The 21878-nt window shown below is 43.4% G+C and overlaps 1 protein-coding gene across 15 annotated transcripts in view; it reads left to right on the forward strand.

The window, feature by feature from the left end:
• The window catches only part of Rapgef4 (Rap guanine nucleotide exchange factor 4), a 306593-nt gene that overhangs the window by 172022 nt on the left and 112693 nt on the right, over positions 1-21878 (forward strand). For 11 of the 15 annotated variants that reach the window (XM_004857683.3, XM_004857682.3, XM_087200386.1 and 8 more), the window contains 2 exons: positions 10017-10089; positions 14670-14689. The exons of 2 other annotated variants lie outside the window; for them this stretch is intronic. In XM_004857683.3, coding sequence (XP_004857740.1) covers positions 10017-10089; positions 14670-14689 — 93 coding nt within the window. Of the gene's footprint in view, positions 1-10016; positions 10090-14669; positions 14690-14749; positions 19528-19570; positions 19796-21878 lie in introns of those variants that run through there. 2 more of the 15 variants (XM_013076961.3, XM_021238648.2) reach the window with 2 other exon arrangements.

The raw sequence follows: 21878 nt of genomic DNA on the forward strand, positions 1-21878 counted from the left end.
ATTGAGCAGTCTTAGTCACCTTCACAGACCTGTAGGAGACGGGAGCTTTCGTTGGTTACTTAGTCTTGCTGGCTCCTAAAGGGACTTGGGCTTGAAGAATCTTCCATCAGAGCCATCATATGATGGTTACGTTTGGACAACCATAGCTGTGAATTGGCAAGCAAAATTTTGCCTCCTTTGCAAATACCTACAGTAGGGCCAAAGGATGGAACTAAACTTCATTGCAGAAGTGGCTGTGGAAGTTATTTGTGCCCTATTGTGCCAATGATATAGAAATCAAAAAACAACAAAATAGAATACTCCATAACTTGATACCGGACTGCTTCAAACTGGTTGAATGTGGCATCAACTCTTTTTTTTTGTTGTTCCAGTACTTACTGTTTGGTAGTTGACATGCAAGCTGGAACTTGTCAGTGTCAATTACCTCGTGATTTCCTCCCCTTTCCAGCCATTTGATTGGTTCTCGTCGTTTCTGGTCCTCTCTGTGCCTCCCAGAACCAGTTAACAAGCACTGAGGTCCACTGTAACTTTACGTAAGAGGCCACCTCATCCAGTGTGAGATGCTGTGATCAAAGCAATACATGTGGCTTACACTTAGCAATGAAAAATTCCGCCTGAAGGCTTCCATCTCTAACTTCTTTACTTTTTCTGCCTTCTTTTCTACTATTCATGTGTTTAAGAATATTCTAGCTCTCTGAGGTTTTACAGCAATTTCCCACATTCATTTTCACATCATGCAAAGGTTGTGAAATAACTCTGCCAAGAAAGGAAAAGGGGGCCCTAAACGTTGTTTCATTCTTCTGAGCTCTCCCACTGTATAGTCGGGAAGCTTTCAGAGAAAGTACAGGTGACTTGCTATTCACCTTTACTTTCTATGGGCTTACCTTGAAAATTTGGGGAGGATCTAGTAAAACATAATGAATGGAACATTCGGGTGAGATGTGTCCCCAGGCCCAAGCTCTCCTGTGTTATTCTTCCCCATCCAGGACACTGCCCACAAAAGTTCTCACTAGTTGGTCCCCATTCTGAATGCACACTCCCCTCCTCTTCCCTGACCAGGTGTTCAGGGCAAAGCTTGTCAATCATCCTCTTGACTTCCTGTTTTTAACACTTCTACTGCTGATCATTCTGGTCTAGGGGTTTCAGACACAGCCTGTTGATTGCCCAGGAGGAGGGACAGGCAAGAGGACAGTTACTGGAAAGGTGGTGACCAAAGTTCAGGTCTCTGGCTGGCGACTGGAGGTAGTAGCAATGCTGCACTGGCTGCCTGGCCTAGGTGGGCCTCTGTAGCACTGGGCAGTGGCTCAGAGAACCCCAGGAAAGGCCACACAGAGTGGGAAGACCATGACCCTAAAGCTAAGATCGCCTTGCCAGCACCCCATCTTCTCGTCACAGAGGTCTTAGCCGGGGTTCAGCCTGCCTGCCTTTCTGAGTACTGTGCTTTACAAACTGTGACTCACCTCTCAGAGAGATCCAATACTGTTTTGTCTACAACCCCAGCAGACGACACCCAATTTCTGAAGTATTCACCTGGGCCATAGGGAGCCATTGTCCATGTTAAGAAAAGGTGCCCCTGCTGTGGGCAGGAGCAGCCCCGGGCCAGGCCTCTGGGTTTGGGGAGCAGAGTTGGATTTGACTCCGCCACCCACTTGGCCACAGCCCATTCTGTCCACCTTCCATAGAACTCCTCAGAGGCCTTGAGGGGAGCAGTTAATTAACTGGCTAAGAGATGGGCCTGGTCTTCACCTTTTAGAGACTCATCTTTTGTCTACTCTTGAAAAATATTTGTATAGTCAGTAGCACATCTACAAGTCAATTTAGGGGCAGGAATCTGGCCTCGCTGGCTAAGGACTTCTCTCCCTTTGTACCCTGTTCCCCCACTTCTTCCTTCCTATCCTCTCCCAGCTATTCTTTACTTTAAAAACTGTCCGTTAATTTTATGAAGGAAACTGTTAAAAGCTGTCACTTCTGATGGCTGGAAGTCTTTGCTCATGTGTGTTGCTTCTGGGCCTTTCTCTCTTGTGCTCTTCCTTGCTCCACCACTCAGGATCTTGTGCTGTTTCTGTAGATTGTTATGCCATAAGAAAATTTATTATTCAAATTATTATTTTTCCACACCCCCATTTATTGGATCAGTAGGGATATTGTGGGGCTTTATATTATGTGCCCATCCACAGCCTCAGTAATACGAAGATGTAATATGGAAAATGTTCTTTCTGAAGGCTGGAGACTGTCTAATTGGGAAATATCATAAAATAGACTGCAATTAGCTTGATTAATCTTTGGCTTATTACTATTATTATTCTTACCAGCAACCACTCATTAATATATGCCAGATTTTATTTTTCATCCTGGAGAGAGAGGTGCTCCTATGCCAGCCTCCTTACCTAGGAGACTGGGCAAGTGACTTCTCTGAGTGCACACAGGTAGCATGTGGTGGAGTAGGAATGAAGGCTGCAGGCTTGTGCGATTCCTCTGTCTGCATGCTTTCCATAACATCAGAGGTCTTTGGTTTTTTCCACTGAATGCAGAGGAAATCAATACATAATGCCTGGGGTCTAGACCCTTTGTAGCTAGAAGTAGCCAGCAGCCATTTCAGAATTTCTTTGAAGTCTTATGCTTTAATCTTTAAAATTTATGCAAATTTAGCTTTCTACTCCATAATGTAAAAGTATAAAAATAATCCTTTAAACTGCTTGACATGGAAGAAAATTCAAACTCCAGGAAGAGCTCCTGTTTATCCCTCTCACATGCCCTCCTGGCCTGTGGGGTGCCACACTGTGGGGTGCTGCACACTGCCGTGGGAATAGGTCAGAGGTGCATTGCGGTGCATCTCCCTTAGAAAACCTAGTCCTGGTTCTACTGAACTGTTCAGTTCATTGTCCCTTACCAGTTCATCACCATGAGCAGAGAGTAGACAATATGAACCCTTCATAGACGATATGAAATGGACGTTGTTGATTGTTTGTGGAGATCTTTGAGTGACATCAGTCTAGCTGGAAATCTAGAGATTATTTAAACATATTTTTCGGAGCCAGGTCATTTTTCAAATGTAATTGCTCTTAGAACTCTAATTTATACAACAAGCAGATTGAAGACACCCTGGCTTCCACAGGGACTGAAGGCCATGTTCAAATGCTATGCCCTTGCCCAAGGGTCCTCAAGGCTCCCCAGGTGCTACAGAACAAAATTTTGATACCCTCAGCCTCATTCAGAGTGTCCATTTCACTGATAAGAAGTGTGCGCGCTTGAAGCCAGAAAGCCTGAGGGACTTGTCTGCAGCGACACAGGTGATCAGCAATCAGCTAGGAGATCCTAAGCATCAGCCCTGCCTTCTTCTAGGACCTCGATGGCACTTTTGGTTTCCTTGTTATTTGAAAAACTGATTTCCTGAGTGCCCTTAGAGGTGTGGAGGGCTGGGAAGTGGAGTCCTCTGGCAAAAGAGATCCCAGTCCACAGTCCAGGTCAACAGCTGTCCCTGAAAAGACTGGCAGTGCCACTGCAGGCCTCAGAGACAGAACTAAATCCAGACTAGTGGTCACTGTGACCCTGCACTCAGCCCAGACAGGGCTTGTGGAAACTTCTCAGGACAGGAGCAGGATGTCTCTGAGACAGAAAAGCCCAGGCTGTCCCTAGCGTCACACATGAGGACACAGTCTCAAGGCCACAGTGCAGGGGTTTGGGGCAGCATCAGAGCTCAGCATTCCCCCACCCCACCTCACGCTGATTCAGTGCACACTGTTCTACTCTGTGCTGCAGCTTCCCAGTGACATCGCCGCTGCTTCGCTGTCATTCTAGTGCTTGAGTTAGCACCAGAGCTCTCCCAAGTGCACATGGCCACTGAAAAATGACTGTGCAAGGCCGTGGAACCTACTCAGGTGGTAGAATGTGCGGGCACCCAGGAAAAGGGTTTGGAGGGGGAGGTCAACGAGGGCCCCCAAAAAGACATTGTCAGAGGGCTCAGGCCAGCCACTACACATCTCAGCAGTGGCGGTGCGGCAGTGTGGGGATGACAGTGAGTCCCCGCCTTGAAGGCCACCCAGGTCTGCTCTGGAGGACTGCCGCCCCCAGGGTCAGGCTGACCTGTGAGACCTGTGTGTGCGGCCCTTACTAAGCATGGTTTGGGAATGCATTTGGTTGTCTGTTTTTCAGACATGTGAGGTGATGTTTAAACTCCTGCGTAGATGTGAACTACACTATAGTGTAGGTTACTAGTAGTGCCAGGGGAAGGGCGCCCGGCTCCTGCTCCCTCTGGAGGATTTCGGTGGAAGGCAGTTCTCCACCTCCACATGTTGCTCTGCCACTCCACTGCTGTCACCTTTCCTTCCTGCCAGGAGCCACACACCTCTGATGGGCAATGCTAGATGTTGCTTCCCAAGCCGGGTCTGAGAGATTCTCTCAGTTGAACTAACCACCCTTCTGCAGTGAGTTCGCTGACTCCTGTTGTGGAAAAAGAATTTTTAGGATGCTGATATAAGAGGCTTGGGAAAGGTTTATTAGAGATTTAGGGTCCACACAAGAGAGAAGGATGGGCAGGCACTCAAAGAAATGAGACGCATTACAGTTTGAAACTGGGGACATTTGTTCCTCTCTTGAAAGGGTGGAAAAGCCCTGGAAAGGTGCCCCATGCCCCAGTATTAGCCCATTCGACAAGTAAGGGCTTTCTTTTTGTAATAGGTAATTTGAACATTCTGTGGGTTCGCTCAACCTGCTCCTTTATTTTAGGATCAGGCTCCTGTTCCTTACTTTCGCAATGAAGCTAATTATGGACTTTTAGTGCTGTATTCTTAAGGAATTTTGGGTGTGACAGGTCTGGTAGGGAAGAACTCTAAATGTAACCAAAGGATTGCTGGTATGTATCACCTTGGGAAACTTTGGCTGGGTCCTAAAAGTTAGTCGTCTTCTTCTTCTTCTTCTTCTTCTTCTTCTTCTTCTTCTTCTTCTTCTTCTTCTTTGGTACCGGGGATCAAACTTGGGACCTTGTGCTTGTGAGGCAGGCAGCAGAACCACTGAGCTAAGTCCCTGACCCAGTTAAAGTCTTCTTAACATTGCAATTTTTTAGTTATGATCCCCTTGCCAGCTCTCTGCCTTTTATTTTTCTACCCTACCTCACTACTGCAGACTGACCCCATCAGTGTAGCCCCTGCCAGAAGGCACAGTGGCACCCCACGGTCCCAGTCCACCAGCCAGCAGCGTGTCAGGCTTGGGCCCACGGCCGTCCCCTTGGTCCTCCCCTGGTCCAGGCCACTCAGGCACAGCACCACCTGGTTTAGCGTTTGCCCCGTGCAAACCTGGAATCCCCATGTTCCTGTCCTAGTTCTGTGAAAAAAGGGAAAGATTGGAATGAAGGAGACAGAACAATCCCTGTCCATGGTGACTCTGAAGTCTGGCTGGGGAAGTGGCTGGAAACTCCCAGTTCTGCTTCCTGGGAGTTGCTCTTCCAAGGCTACTAGTTCTGCTTCTGGGGCTTTAGTTCTCCCCTGTGAATCATCTTCCCTCGTGTCTCACACACACACACACACACACACTCAGCAGTGTATGTTGCAACTGGGTTGTTTTCTCACTTGCTTCCTGCTCATAGGACTTCAGGAGTCCACGAACTCTTTTTATCATGTACTTTCTCTGTCTCGTTTAGTCGAATATGGTGCAATTGTTTCAAGCATTGGTGAGTTTCTCACATACAATCCATTTCATTAAATAAAAGCTGTACCCATATATACAAGTATAGCCTAAGCCCTTCTCTGTTTTGAACCTTTTTGAGAATACACCATCTAGGACTTACTGTACCACCTTAAAACTTAACCGAGTCTTAAAAAAGGCTTTCCCTTCCACACCTTGACCCTTTCTCTCTGAGGCTTTGTTTTCCTGCCCGTGACCTACATTTGATCTCTGTCAGGAGGCCTTGTTTTACTTTGAAAAATTTTTGCTGAGAGATTGGAGATAACAAATAGTTTTACTTTTGAACTTTACAAATCCTGGATCCTAACTGATATTTGTTCTAAATTCTGATTGCAAACGAAATGACTCCTCTGTTGGCGCATCTGTAGTCGTACCTTACATATACAGCTAAATGGAAACTACACTTGGTGTTCTTCCTGCAAGTCTTCTAGGTACATTTTCTGTTTTCCACAGTACTTCAAGCCATCAGTTTTGCTAAACTTCCCATGACTACATGACAAGGGTCAGGTCCTCTGTTTTCCATAATATTCCCCTCACTGTCTTGTAAGTCTCCTCCACAGTCCCCCTCACGCCAAGCAGCTTCCTCCCACCTTCCAATCCCAAAGCTAATGCCACTTGCGTTAGGTTTTGTTATGTCACCGCTACACTTTCAGATGTAGCGATCTGTTCTAAGTGTCTGTTACTGTGTAGCCCCTATGCCAGACTTAATGGCATCTATCAACAACCATTTTATTATGCCACAGGTTCTATGGGTGAGGGTCAGGGATTTGTACAAGATGCAGTAGGAATACCTTGTCTCCTCTCCATGATGTCTGGAACTACATTTAGGGATACTTGAACAACCAAGATGACTTGAATAGCTGGAGGTGCTTGACTGGCTCAGGGTGGGGTTGTGCGGAAAGCTTCTTTGGACACATGCCCCTTGCTGGTGGGATCACAAAAAGGCTGAGATGGTGGACAGATGCACTCAAATGGTCTTTTATTTTCCCAATTCTGTCCTTCCTTTATTTTTTGTTTTGTTTTGGATTTGATTGCTGGTATGCTTTTTCATTTTGTTTGTTTGTTTGCTTGCTGTCTTAGTAGTAGAACCCATTCTTAAAATGATAATAAAGGAGTTCAATAATAAATGTAAAATTGAGAAGAACATTAGCTATCTGGAGTCCCAGAGGTAACAGCAGCACATGGTTCAAAAGTCCTGAAGAATGTAGAGTAAATACTAAATCCCTCTCCCACTTGACCTTTAGCCACCGAGAACTCTGTTCCAGAGGCAATCCTTGTTACTCCTTTCTTGTGTATCGTTCCAGAGATAGTTTATGCACCAGCAAATCTATGCATATTTGTGCATGAGAATCTGTACTTTTATTTTCATAAGATGGTGCTACACTCTGCACACCATGCTATAGTTTGTTTTTTTAATTTAAAAAAATTACATACAGGTGGTACTGCTTCATTTTTAAAGGCTGTGTACTACTCCAACATCAGGAGTATTTATCAGGAAATAACCCTTATCTACTTATCAGGAAGTAACACAGGGTTCCCTAATTATCAACATTTGGGTTATTTCCTGTTGGTTGTTGTTGTTGTTTGCTATATCCAGTGGGTCCATGTATTTGTAAATGTATTCAAGTATTTCAGGAACCTATTTGTCTACTCCAAGGAAAATTCCCCGCTCAGTGAAAGGAAATATGCATTCTAAATTTTGATGAATATTTCCAAACTGCCTTCCTCTGGGGTTGTATCATTTTACATCCCCATAAGCAATATATGACAAAATTTGTTTTCTCCACTCCCATCAACAATATGTTAGCAAACTTTGTGAAATCGTGCCAAGTCTGACAGGCAAAAATTGGCCTTGTACTGTAGTTTTAATGTGTCTTTCTGTTGTGAGTGAGGCTTAGTAGGCTATCATATGGCATTTTCTTTTATAAACTGCTTGGGAAGATGAAATGCTGCCCAGTGACCAAGCAATATGCAAAAAATGTAGGAGCTGCAATTTTCTGACATAGGTTTTATTCCAGTTAGTTGTTTTCATCCCAATTTGTGTAGAGTACACTTCAGGGTGCTACATAAGAAATCAATTTACCAGCTGTAGTGGATATTTATTAAAAAGTGCTTTTTTTTTTTTTGGTACGAGGGATCGAACTCGGGAACTTGCAGAACCACTGAGCTAAATCCCCACTAAAAAGTGCTTTTAAAAAAGCTGACATTTTGTTTACAGATATAAATATTTCAACCCTGATGTAATCTCCACTATACCAAAAGCTGTTGTTAAATAAACTACTTTTTAAATTCAGTTCAGCAATGGCATTTATGAAATAATTAGCAGTTTGAATCTCAACAGGATATTACATTTTTAGCGGTAATAATGATACTGTGATTGTGTTTGAGAAAAAAGATACTTTTAGAGATTCTTACTGAAAATATGGATTAAATGATATTTAGAATTTGTTTCAAAATAATTCTGAAAGAAGTAAGCAGATAGATACGTAGATGAGGGAAATTACTGTATTAAGTGTCCTGTGTGGCAAAAAAATAGATGTTTTACAATTGCAAAGAACTATTTGCTCCCCGCGGTGAGCCGTTGCCTAGGACAGCGCCCCCATGTGGTAGATGCTCAATACACACGTCCCGAAATCCAGCCCCATGCGCCTCCCCTTGGCTGCACTGTTTTCTGTTCTACTAGCACTGTGCTCCTGGAGAGCAGCAGACTACGCGCTCTGCGGTTCGAAGGAAGGTGACGTCCTGTGCATTCGGGAAACAGGAAGATTCTTCCTTGGAGTTCATGGGAATTGACGCCTGAGACACAGAGCGTCACTATGTCCAAGACAGTTTCTCAGTAAAATGGCCCCTTTGATCATGAATTGCTTCTTTTAGAAGCCTGTTAGAAGGTTGCTGATAGGCAGAGGAATAACTGTAAAGGTTGTAGGGGGCCACAAACCCTTCAGCCAGTCCTCATCTGCTCTCTTGCAGCCTGTCTTGTTTAGACCCAGAGTAACTGGATGCCCAGAAATGTGCTTAGTGAACATCCTCTCATGAAGAAGGGTGATGTGTCAGAGAAGAAATTCAGCACTGGGAAGTGATCAAAGGAAATGGCAGGAATGCAGGGTGATACATTGGCCCTGTGGGTATGTTTGAGTGATTAGTTAGCTCAGAGCAGAGAAAATAACGATTTTAATGTTTGCGTGCAGGTGTTAGCACAGTTGCTCCGAATGAAAAGAAAAAAAGATTTTTAGAAACCCTAGTCACATCTTGACTAGAAAGCTCTTTTGAGAAAGCATCAATGTTACATTACAAACACCATTCAAATCTACCAAATGGGCCAGATGGTTGCCCGAATAGTGCGAGTTTGCCAGCTGCCCATTGCTACAGATGAAGTCTTTTCTGCTGACGTTTGTGTAACCACAAGCGCTTTATAGCGTGTTGATTCTTTTGATGCTGTTTAACATGTCACCATAATTACAAACCATAAGTATACATGACACAGTGCAGTAAAATTGCCCAGCGTTCCTCCTGAAAGAAGGCTCCATTTATTACCTGAGAAGAGAGAATAGCTAATGTTCCCCTTCCATTCATTGAAAATGTCACCATCTCTAGTTGGATGCATGAGGTTGCTTTGCACTCAACAAACCTTATGCCTCTCCGGCAACACAGACTCCTGGGGCTAATAGATACCACCAAGCCCAGGGTTGTGAGCATGCCTGGACAGAAAGCCAGGAGAATGCAATTTGGGGGAATCCAAATGGTTCTAAGTTAAGCCAAATTGTTTTATTTGACAACATACCAAAAGTTCTTTGGAGGTCACGTAGCAGGCAGGTGTATGGTGTAAAAGGAAGTAGGTAAATGGAAGCAAATCAGCTTCTTTCAAAAAGACGTTCCTAGAGCTGCATTTCTTTTTGCTTTGAAAAGAGGCTGATTCAGTGGCATTCACCTATTAAGGAGCCAGCACATTTATTTGTATCTGCATCTATAAAAACCAAGTGCCAGTGCCATCTCCCTACAAAGAGCTGATCCTGTGTTTGCAGGGGTCAGGAGAGGTGTGGGGCCTGGAGGGAGGGCAGGAAGCCCACACAGTTCAGCCACGGATTCAAGAAATGAACTGGCTTTGGCAGAAACGGCCGGCCCAGGCAAGGGGCACATTCAGTCCTATCCAGGAAGACTGGTTTAGAATTCGGCATCTTTATTTTAGACCAGAGGCCCCAGAGAGCACTTTTCGTGGCTCTATAAATACAAGGCTGAGATGCTTCCTGACACCTAACTTTTCTGCTTTTTAACATGTAAATGAACCAGTGCTCAAAGTGAGTAAATAACTGTTGTGAGTTTGCAATCCTGTCTTTCAGAAATATCGACAGTATATGGCAGGACTTCTGGCTCCTCCTTATGGTGTTATGGAAACGGGCTCTAACAATGACAGTAAGTGACAACTGTGAACATTGTGTATCTGAAAATGTGTCTTGTGGTGTGTGTTTTCATGTGATAGAAAAAAATACATCCTACACCAGATTGACAGAGAGAGTCTCCAGACTCTTAAGAGCATAAACAGACTGCCAGCTCTCACTTGAGATATTTAAAGAAATGGTTAATATAGTATTGTTTTGTGGTCCGAGCTAATGAGGGAGGCACGAACTGGTGCCAGCTGGAACTTTGGCATGCTTGGAATACTTTCTCCAAATATCTTCATTTTATAGTGAAATGCAGTTGTTTTTGTGCCCTTTAAAAAAAGTAATTCATGGGCCGGGGATTTAGCTCAGTGGTTCCAGCGCCTGCCTCGCAAGCCCAAGGTCCCGAGTTCGATCCTCGGTACCAAAAAAAAAAGTAATTCATGAACTGTGTCTCAGTCACACCTATGGCAGTCCCCAAGTGCCCCATCTCTTGCTGCTGTTACCTCTGTTCCTCAAGGCCAGGTGCAGTGTGTGTCCTCATTTATCCCGCTTTAGGCATGGCCTCTGTGATGCAGTGTTCTTGGCTCACACATGTGTCACCATGGCTGGGTGACGGGTTGACTGTAGCACTCGTTTCACTGGCGTGTGTATGGCAGAGTGGCATGCCGCACACATGAAACAGGCAATCAGAACCTCCGGGCCTGTGTGGGAGACCAGTCCCTGGTGGACGGTGTGAGGAAGAAAGTTTTTCTGTGTGATACTCATTTCTAGTGGGTGTCCATGCATCTCAAGAGGCCTGTGTCCCCTCAGCTCATGTGTATGTGTTCACATAAGTAAATGGAAAGACGTGTCAGGACCCTCCTTGTCGTGCCATTTCTGTTGCTAGAAGTTGCTCTATACACCTGAGTCTCCTTTGGAAGTGTGTGTGTGTGTGTGTGTGTGTGTGTGTGTGTGTGTGTGTGTGTGTGTAACAAATACTCCAACAGATACTGGCCTATTTGAAGCTGTGGTACATCGACCCCTGCCCACAGGACCATGCCAGGCAGGCTTCCAGTCTAAGCATCTTCCTTCACACCTTCCCAGGCTCCTTGAAGTCTCACCCTCACTCCCAGACGTGTCACTCTCTGCAGGGTCCCTCTCCTCCCTCCTTGACCTTGCGCTGCCTCACCTGCCGCCGCCCTTGTGTTTCGAACCTCTGCACAGTGTTGGGGGATGGGAGGGACAGGAAGGGGGGAATGAGGCTTTCTTTCCTTTCCTCCCTGTTCTTGCTTTCTTCGTTCCTGGCTAAGGTAAGAATAACTGGCTCAGGAGTGGCTGGGTTGAAATCCAGCTGCACGGTCTCCTAGCTGTGTGACTTCTGGCAAGACCTCTAGACCGTCTGTGCCTCTTTTTCCTCCTGGGTTGTTGTGAGGATTAAGTGACTCCCAACATGCCAGGGATATAGAATGGTGCCAGGCATATAACAAGCACCCTCGTGGTGTTAGCCACCATTTCCTCCCTCCTACTCACTCACTGACCCCTCAGAGTCTGGCTTCTGACCCATACTGCTTGAACACACCACCGCAGAGTTACCAGTGACCAAGCAGTTATAGACCCCGTCATTCCAGTCCCCCATTCTAAATACTGGAGTAACTTTCTGACTCTATTTTCCCTTGGTTCCCAGGGCTCCCATGCAAATCTTGGTTTCCTCACATCTCTCTGGCTGCCTGGATCTTTGTCTTTCATGGTTTCTTCTTCTTTCTCAAAAGTTTAGATAATACCCAAGAGTCTAATCTTGGCAGGTTTTATGCTTTCCCTTGACATTGCAGGCTTTCTGGTGACTGACACACGATTCCTGAGCAGCACCTCCATCTGGTCCCACCGACCACACACTAGGGGCAGCCTGGCTTCCAGCGACCACTGTCCTCTGTGCCTGGATGTCCTGTTGGCCCCTTTGCCTTAGAATGCTGAGAAGGGAGCGCAAGGGATTTCCACAAAGCCCGTCCTTCCTTCCAGCAGCGTCTGTGTTCCCCTCTAGACCAGGATCTAAGCCGTAACCACGTCCTCTCTCCCTACCCACAGGCGACTCGCGCGTCCCAGCCCCTGTGCTTCCCTCTGCAGTGTTCCTGGGCTTTCACTTCTGATTCCTCTACAGACTCATCCCTCTTGATCTGAGAGCAGAGAGGACTCATCTGGCCATGAACTTGCCCTGTGTCACCTTTGGTCTCCCTTGCACCTGTTTTCCGGAAAACTTCTCATTTTGAAAACTTTCAAACTTTCCTAATTCGGAAAGGATTGTATAGTCAGCATCTTTATTTTTATGATTTTTATTTAGTTAATAAGAATGTTTTTATACTACCTATTTCTTATTAATAAAAGTAATATGTAATTTGTTAATATTTTGCCTTAGTTCCTTCTTTTAATCACCTATACACATTCATTCCACTCCAAATACTTCAGGAAGATATTTTTGAGAATTAAAAACTTTTCCATGTAGGACCATAATACCATTACCAAATCTAATAACTGGGTGTGATTTTCCTTAATGACACACACGAGTCCTTATTCTGATTTCCTAAGCTGAATATCTTTATTACTAATTGCACAAACTGATCTCCAGTCTAGGACTATTCCATTGTCTCTGGTGTCTGTGCTTAAATATCTTCATTTCTTGGTTTTGTTTTGTTTTGTTTTTTAAGATAGGGTCCCACTGTGTAGCCCAGGCTGACCTCGAACTCACAGCAATCCTCCTGTCTCAGCCTCCTGAGTGGTGGGATTACAGGGGTGTGCCACCACACCAGCTTAAATGTCTTCTTCATTTTAAACAACCTTCTTCCCTCCTTCTTCCAGTTCTTATCACTCTGTTACTCAGAACTTTTTAATGACTGTCCATTGCCTGCCATGGAAGGTGAAATTCCAAAACTGTCAACACCTAAACCCATCTTTCTAGTTCCTGCCTGGAGTCAAATCACCTTTGTAGTATTATTTCCCTATAAATAACCTAATTTGCAGCAACTACAATATGGTGATTTGTACAACTGTGTATTTGTTTTGCTGAACATCCTACAAAGTAACACCCTATACCTCCTCAGGCCAACTCTAGTCCTTTCAAATGGCTGTTGGGTAGATGGGGGATGGGGGGATGAGTGGGCTCAGGAGGAGTTTCAGAGTGCTGACGTTAGACTCCTGATGTCTCTGGGAAGTGATGCACATGTGCCCACTGGTACCTTCTGTTTCAGTGAATAGCTCTCTCTGTCTGCCTGCCAGGAGGGGTGTGTGTGTGTGTGTGTGTGTGTGTGCTGAGACCACCTCAGTTTGTGGAACAAAGCTTTAATTAGGGACAGTTTCCAAGTCTCTTCCAATCTTAGCCCTCCTGCATGCTGGTTTTGCCGCCTGTTGGGATGGGCACTTAGTTCTGTTAAAGCCAATATGGTAACTCCGTGTGGCACAGAATGTCCTGTTAACTCAGAATTTGGACTTACTGTATTCTCACAGGGCAAAAGCACCTCACATCGCTTGAAGTGAGGTACAAGCCACACGTTAAAAACACCTGTGTATTTTTTTTTAATCTGGAGAGAAGATATTGTAATGACTGAAAATATGGTCAGGCGTCAGATATAAACATAGAAACACCTTCTTGCTCTCCTGACAGACATACTATATTCATTTATTTGCTGGCAATATTAAAGTTTTCTTTTTTGTTTGTATAAACTCAAATTTCTACCAAGATGTCATGGGCTTTTAAAATTCCTATTACAAATGTCTGAATGTTGGTTAACTAGTTTTTGCCCGAACCATTATTGATCAAGCATATAAATTCAACTGCCATTTTGAGGGGAAAATCTGTGCCTGTCTTTCCTCAATATCAAAGTATTGATGCTCACTGCACTGTGCTCATTGAGCTCTGCCGCAATTGTGACTTCTAGTGGGGCCAACCTTACCCTGTCATCAGGGTCACAGCCCCAAAGGAAGCTACGGGGAATGGGGCCTGCCTATAGTAGATGACCACACACTGCTGGTAAATGAGTGAACACATAAGTAAATGGAAAGACAGGTAACTTTTTAGCTAAGAAAACCAAGATTCCCCCTGGAAACAGTTACCTCCATCCTCTGCCTGACTTGGATGCAGCAGGAAGTATTTTGTTCAAAATAGGCGTTATGTCCTGGTGGATGTTAGGTCCTGGTTGCCCCTAGTTTGGGATCTCTGGAACAGTGTGAGCTGGTTTGTTATGTAAAGCCACGGTATGTGCAACTAAAGCATTGATGTGTCTGTCTGTCCACAATTCTGAGTGCTCTGGTGCTCAAGTCAGTGAAGTTAGTTGCTCACATGTTGCACATGAATCAGTAATGGATTTTTATCTCTGGGAAAGTAAAGCATATAATAGAGAAGTAAAAGAAGCGTGGGTTTTGTTGCCTGGGCACTTAGCCCTGCTCCTTATTCATTGATTTATTTATGTCACAGATTTTGATCAGTGCTGCTGTTTTTCTAAGGAGCATTGTATAAGTTTGTATGGAAACACAAATGGAAAAGACCACAATGTTACTGGCTTTGTTCAGCAAAGGATCTCAGTTCCATTGTACAAGCTGATCAGGTGATTCATGGCTTCTCTCTGTCTCTTTTTTCTCCTCTAGGGATTCCTGACAAGGAGAATGTGAGTAGCCACTCTCTCTGCCTAGCTTGTAAAAACTGTCATAAGGTAAAAAATAATAATAATAATCAAAGAAAGAAAGTATGCTCTTGATCTGCAATCAACAGAGCAATAAATATTTTTCTAATCTTATTCTGGCATCTTTGGTGAGTCACTTTAAAATATCAAGGGGAGAGGGTGATTGCTCTGACATGGTTGTCACATGTCCAAGATGTTTAGTCTGAAGAAAGGCTATTCTGGGAGCAAATGGTACAATTGGTGTTTCCTTATTCCCATGATGCACATGTGTTGGTAGAAGAAATCATTATTTTAACAGCATGTAAAAATTTAGTTACTTTTCCTTAGAGAGAATACAAGCTATGAAATCCAGGGTTAGTTGATGAATTTGTCTAATTATATCTAAGTGCACTAAAGCCAGCATTTCTCTTTGGAAACTGAAAATAATTAATTATTACAATTGCTTTGAGGAAATGGGCGAGGAAGAAGGTTTAGGACAGAGCTTCCACCAACACACAGTGCTAAGTGCACATTCTAAGGGTGCCAGTCGGTCAGTAGCGTATCTTTGCATGCAAACAGTGATCATTCCATTAACTAGTCTGTAAATTTAGACAGCAACATGGAAAGGTTTATGGTGAGAGTGTAGGGTTTCACCTGTAAAGGTATTTGGTTGGCACTGAGATACATTACCTAGTGTTCCTTGATTGCTGTACCCATGTGGTAATGTTAACCAGTTGCCCCCCTTTCCTTTTTCTGCTTCCACTCCTCGGTTCTGTGGGCCAGTAAACCATCCTTCTTCATTTCACATTATTTGTATGTTCCTTTTCTGAGCTCTGGCTCTAGCTGTCTTTAGGATCATCCTCTTTTAAAGAGCTGGTTGGAAGTTCTGGCACAATGTTTTACTACTACCAATGTGGGTTCCAGACCCAGCAATGTCACATCAAAATTTTACTTTGTTTGGTTCAGCAAAGGAGTTCAGATCCTAGCAGTGAGGCCTTGCACAACTGTTTTGACTTGTCTCATCTTTAAAATGTGGGTGTTTGTCATGACTACCTTAAAAGGTCATTGTGAATATTACATTAGATAATCTGTGGCAAGCAGAGTAACAATAGAGCTCAGTAAATGCTAGGCACAATATGTAAAGTATCTTCTCAAGCTTTGGATCGTTTGCTAGTGGTCTTTTCTCCACTGCAAAGAGTCCTTCTACCCTCTATAAAGTAACTGTCTTTTTGCCTTTTAGGGCTCTCCTTAAAATACTTTCTTCAGTGAAACTTGCCACTGATCTTTGGCTGTTAAGAAAATATCTTTTGGGGCCAGGGATTTAGCTCAGTGGTTCTGGCGCCTGCCTTGCAAGCACAAGGTCCCGAGTTTGATCCTCGGTACCAAAAAAAAAAGAAAAAAAAAGAAAATATCTTTGTGTGTTGAGTAAATCTCTGAGGATCAGATACCGGGGATCGAACTCGGGACCTTGCACTTGAGAGGCAGGCAGCAGAACCAGTCAGCTAAATCCCCGGCTCCAAGGATCAGACTTTTGAAGATTTTTAAGCAACAGGTTTTAGAGCAGTGATGGTGAACCTTTTAGAGCTTTCAATGATACAAATAGCCCACTGTGGCACAGGTGCCACAGGTTCACCACCACTGCTTTAGAGTCTAAAGTAGCAAACCAATACTGCCACCATTTTTGCACATGGAAACCCCAAAGCATCTGTGCTATAACAGATAACACACAAGTTATTAGGCAAGTTAAGATGCTAAAACAGCCTTGCACTTCCTCATCAAGGGGCAGCAGTGATGTGGAGAACACACAGAGAATGTCCAAACCCTGGGAGGGCTAGAATGTGGTAGGCTTCAAAAGGAAGCTCCGTTTCTCTCAGGCACTCAGCGACCTTTAGGTTGAGCCCCCCTGCCGAGGGACTACAGGCAACAGACTCTAAGCAGAGGGCCTAACAGCTGTCATCGTGTGCCTACCTCGTGACAAAATAAGAATTTGAAGTTTGCAAAACATCACATGCAATGAGCTGTTTACAACATGTTGCTCTAAAACACTTGGAGAACTGGCCAGGCTGTCCTCCCAGGGTTAGTAGCAGCATCTGCCTATTTGTATTCATTTGGGCTATTCCAGGTCACATTTTCTAGGTAACTAAAAAGCACACTTACTTTCTTTCAGCAAGCAGTGTAGACGTAATGACGCTGTGGGCTATTGAGACAGCTCTCTAGTGCCATCAATCAAATGAAGCAAATGAGATGAAAGATGTTTGTAAGTACAGTTGAAGTTCTAGAAAGATAAAAAAAGGACCCTAAGAACTTCAAAGTGGTGTTAATTGAAATTTTTCCTTTTTAGAGTACAAGCTGTGTTATGATGATTTCCTTTATCCTTTACCTTCTTTAGCTACGTGCTGAGCAATATTGTATTCCCCTTGTGTTTCAAATAATGATGATTCCTGTGGGCTGGAATAAAAGTACTTAGCCTATTGTTTTGGTGTCTAAACAGATTGTGGAAAGAATATATTCTCCTTTCCAGTTTCTTAATCTTGTTAATCACCATGTTTAACTGTTAATCAAATACATAGACATCAATATGTGATGTTTTTAACTACATTGCCAACTATATTTTTTTCCAGACTCAGCCTTACCTTGCATAAAAAATTCTTTTTTATAAATTGCCTTTTTAAATTTTTTATTTTATTTTTTGGTAAAGGTGGGCTTTGAAGGGCCTGAGGATTTAGCTCAGTGGTTCTGCCACCTGCCTCGAAAGCACAGGGTCCCAGGTTCGATCCCCAGTACCAAAAAAAAAAAGCTAGGCATTGAATCCAGGGCTTTTGCACTAAACTATATCCTCAACCTTTTTTCTTTTTTTTTTTTGTACTGGGGATCAAACTTGGGACCTTGTGCTTGCGAGGCAGGCGGTGGAACCACTGAGCTAAATCCCCAGCCCCTTTTCTCATTTTTGAGACAGGATCCCACTGAGTTGCTAAGTTGCCTCCGTTGGGTTTGAACTTGTGACCCTCCCGCCTCAGTCTCCCAGAACGCTGAGATTACAGACATGTGCTACAATGCCCAGCATAAATTTCACTTTTGTAGAAACAAATGGGTTGGCAGTTATTTTATCTTTTAATTACTATAACTGATAGAGACATCATTTAATGTTTAATGACACAAGACACTGGAACCTATGAAATAATTGAGGAAAATGTTAGAAAAATAACCATGGAGCCAAGAGTTATCTCTTATAACTGTGATTGTTTGAGGCCTTTATAAAGAAATTCTTCTCCTTGGGCCGGGGATTTAGCTCAGTGGTTTCGCCACTTGCTGCGCAAGCACAAGGACCTGAGTTCGATCCCCAGTACAAAAAAAAAAAAAAGAAATTCTTCTCCTTGATCTGTTTAAATAGTATTTTTCCCCTCTTTTGTACATGCCGCACCTGGCTGACCATGTTTAACACAAATCACAATTATAAGCTTTATGGTTGAGTGTTATAGTTGTCCTTTTAAGGAATGAGTCTGTCTGTGATTTCTTTGCTGCTTATGTAGATTTTGTTGTTTATTGTGCCCCTTCCTTGCAGTTGCTATGAGGATTTGTTGTTTTATAAGGTGATACTTTTACTCTGTGTGGAAGGACCAGAGACTAGACTGGGTGGCCATTTCCTGATTTACAAGTGGCTTGATTCCAAGAGGAGCGCCTGAGCTCCTCACAGGTAGTTACAGGATTGATGTGTGCTAGGTAGTGTGATTAGCTTCTTGCAAAACTCAGAAGAGTACACAGTGAGCATAAAGCCCAATTCAGAGCTCAAAGATGTTTCCCAAGTTCCTGGAAGATCTCATAAACAACTAAGAATCAGCAGCCCTGGGTGGGGATCCCCAAAGTGTTTGGCAGGTCTCATTTTTAAGCAGGTTACTTTAATCAGGAATTCCTCACACTTCTAAAAAATCACGAATCATTTATATGAAGAATAGTTTGGGGGAATTATTATAAAGATGAAAGGTTTAAATGGCAGCTGGTAAGGAGCTAATTAACACAATTTGTGAAAATTCTTATTAAAGAGAGGACAGTAAAATAATAAGCAATAATGATTAGGGTCAAAAGGATAGAAATTTTAGGAATGTCTAGGAAATATGATAACATTTATTTCTCTTACTGTTGATGCTTTTCAAAGTTAGAGAAAACAGATTGGAATATTTTCCACCTATTATACCACATCTTATTTTACTGCCACGGGTGGGCTATGACAGTCTAATTCTGGGCCAGGTGAAAAAAAAATTGCGTATTCTTATACAAACTTAAAACATAAAAATAATCCCATAACACTAGGTACAAACTTTCAACTCTAGCTGTAAAACGTACTGAATTCAAGTCAATGGTTTTCTGTGGAACAGTTTTAAAAATGACTGCTTAGATCCAGAGCCTGGGTGAACATCTTGGCTGAGGTTCAGGGTTTGCCTTCGGCAACTGCTTTCTGCTGTCCTGGGGTAGGGATGGTTTAACCAGCACTGTCACCATTGTGAAACGCAGATGTAACCTACCCAGGATGAGAAGCTCTAACAGGAGAGCAAAACAAAATACAGTAACACTAAAGTCTTAGGAAATCTGGAGCCTGCCTGTTCTGATTTTGAAGGACAAATTGCTTATCACCCAAGTGAGATTAGCTTTAGCCAGGCTGCTGCCTGGTCCTGTGACTTATGTAGTATGTAAACACTCGTTTCTGGAGCTGGCCTATGAGAAAGTGTAGCCCAGGGAGCCCAGACTTCCTCTGCCCCACTCCCAGAGAACGCCAGTGACTCACTGTCCAAGGTGCCAAGGACAACCTGGGCTCTCCCATCCCTGAAGAAATGTTTGTTTTTGTATTTGTGAGTAATGCATTTCGTGGGTTGGAATGTCCTTGCTCATTTTCCTTCTGCTTTTTCTTCCATTTATTCCTCTACTGTTATAAAAGCTGACTGTGCCATCTCTTTCTAGTTGCTGCAGGGTCGTATTGACTGAGATGTAAGATGTTCCTCTAAGTAGGAAACAGTAAATGTAGGTAACACTAGAACCCTGAGCCTGCGCCTGCTGAGAGTTAGACCAGGTGTTGTTGCCTCTGAGTGTTCTCAGCGCTGTGCATGAGACCTGCTTTTCGTGAGTTTGCTTGGTGAAGGGCATGGATGGGGGTGTTTGGGAGTGGTGGCTCATTGTTCTATTTTAGAAATATTTTTATAACATACTTTTTAAATATTATAAATTACATTTGATGATTGTTTTAATGTTTCTAGGATTTGTTTGTGATTTTTGAAGTGTCTTTTATGAAACATAATTTTTTCATGTTGCTGCTGTGCTGGTGATTTTCTGGGCTTGCAACTGAGGTAGTTATGCCACACAACCCTGCTTTAACCATGTTCTCTCAGAATTAACTAAATTCTCTCAGAATTTAATGTGGGTGAGAGGTCACAGGGAGCTGGGTAGTGTAGTGTTTGATAGTCAAAAATGATAATGATGACAGCAAGGATGACGACGATGGTGACAACGATGCAGTTACGAGACATGTTTCCCCCATCTCTGGTGCCAGCGGTCGCTCCCTGCTCTCACCTAAGTGGCTCTGCCTTGAGAAGAGGCTGACCTAGTCCTGAGAATCAGCTCACTATTGGCAGGGGGTGAGGGGCATGGTGTCATGGTAATGGCAAAAACTGCACTGCTGATTCCAAAGTTGTGTGAGAGGGCATCACTGTCTTGAGAAAGATTTCACCCTGTACTGAAGGCAGTTATCATCAGCACCACATACTTTAGGCTGCTACTGTGTTATCTAGGTTGGATCTATTTGATTTTTAGGATTCCTATTTTAAGAAATGAAAACCAAATTCTTTCCAAAATATGTCTTAGGTTTAGGAGAGAAAATTGCAGTGTTCTCAGATTGGATAAATAAATCTAGTGTTGACATGATATTTAGGACTTGGATTCTTTTCTAATAACAGTTCTGTGTTAGGCAGGTTTCCCTAAGTTCATGGATATTAAAATATTCTTTTTACTTTTTAGTAAAATTACAATAAAAACATAATGAATTACATACACATATGAATTCACATATGTATAGATACATAACTATTTCTATTCTTTAAAATTTCCTGAAAATTGTCAAATCACTTTAAGGAATATGGTCCAAGAATTGTTAAGAATTCTTATTGCCAATTTTTTGCAAATATTTACATCTTCTTGCCTTCAAATATGTTTACTTCTGATTTTCCTTCAGTTAAAGAATGACTCAGAAATGCCCAAAGAGTATGTTACCTACTTGCTTGAAAACTTTTAATTTAACACACATTTATTGGTCAATCCCTGGCCTTGAATGAGATTATGAAAATAATAAAACATGGTACCATCCCTCGGGGGTGGCAGTCCAGCGATGGAGGGAGACAGGTGAACAAATAAGTACAGTGGGACTGTTGTGAGCACACAGGATGGCAGACAGTGAGTGTGGCCTTGCGCTGTGGCCTTGGAGCTCTTCAGCCCGGAGTTACAGTCCTAGCTCTGCCACTAAATAAGCGTACGAACATGAACAGCTGTTAGTCCTTTCCCACCTTTGTCTCCTCATCTCCAGAAGGAAGGTCATGCCCCAGACGTTCCCGAGGGTGCTGCTGAGCAGTGCTTGCCCACTGCAGAGCTGACATTTGCTTCCTGCTCGGCAGTGGGACAGTGCAGTGCAAGGGGGCAGAGCAGCCTCACCCGGAAGGCAGGGGCTGCTTGATAGGAGGTGGCTGTTTGATGGGAGATGGGAGCTACCCAGGCAAATACGTTCTAAGCAAAGGCCCTGGCACAAAGGAACAGAGTTCCAGAACTTTCCTTTTTTCTTTTCTTTTTTAAGGCTAATTTCCTCAGATCTCAAATAAAAATTTTTAATATTTTTTGAGTACTCTACTCTCTGAGGAACCCTTTCAAAATTATCAAAAATGCAGGCAGTTGAAGGGTCTCCACAAAACACCTTTTCTTTCCATCCCCCAGACCTTTATCTGTTTTGGATCTGGAGGGAGAATTAGTTTGAATTTTCCCCTGTTTGTACTTACCAAAATCATGCCTTCTTTTTCAGAATGACAAAACTAAATTGCTGATGCGTTTGAAGCCTATTGTGCTAGAGTGCTGACCCCCAGCCCCTTTCCTGTTATAATTACCCAGTCACTGCACCCTTACTTCTGTTGTTCTCCTTTGTTTTTCCCCCTCTTGTGAATGAATT

This window comes from Heterocephalus glaber, unplaced genomic scaffold, assembly GCF_053883595.1.
Source record: "Heterocephalus glaber isolate CG9 unplaced genomic scaffold, H.glaber_assembly_v1.0 deba00000347, whole genome shotgun sequence".
Lineage (NCBI taxonomy): Eukaryota > Metazoa > Chordata > Mammalia > Rodentia > Bathyergidae > Heterocephalus > Heterocephalus glaber.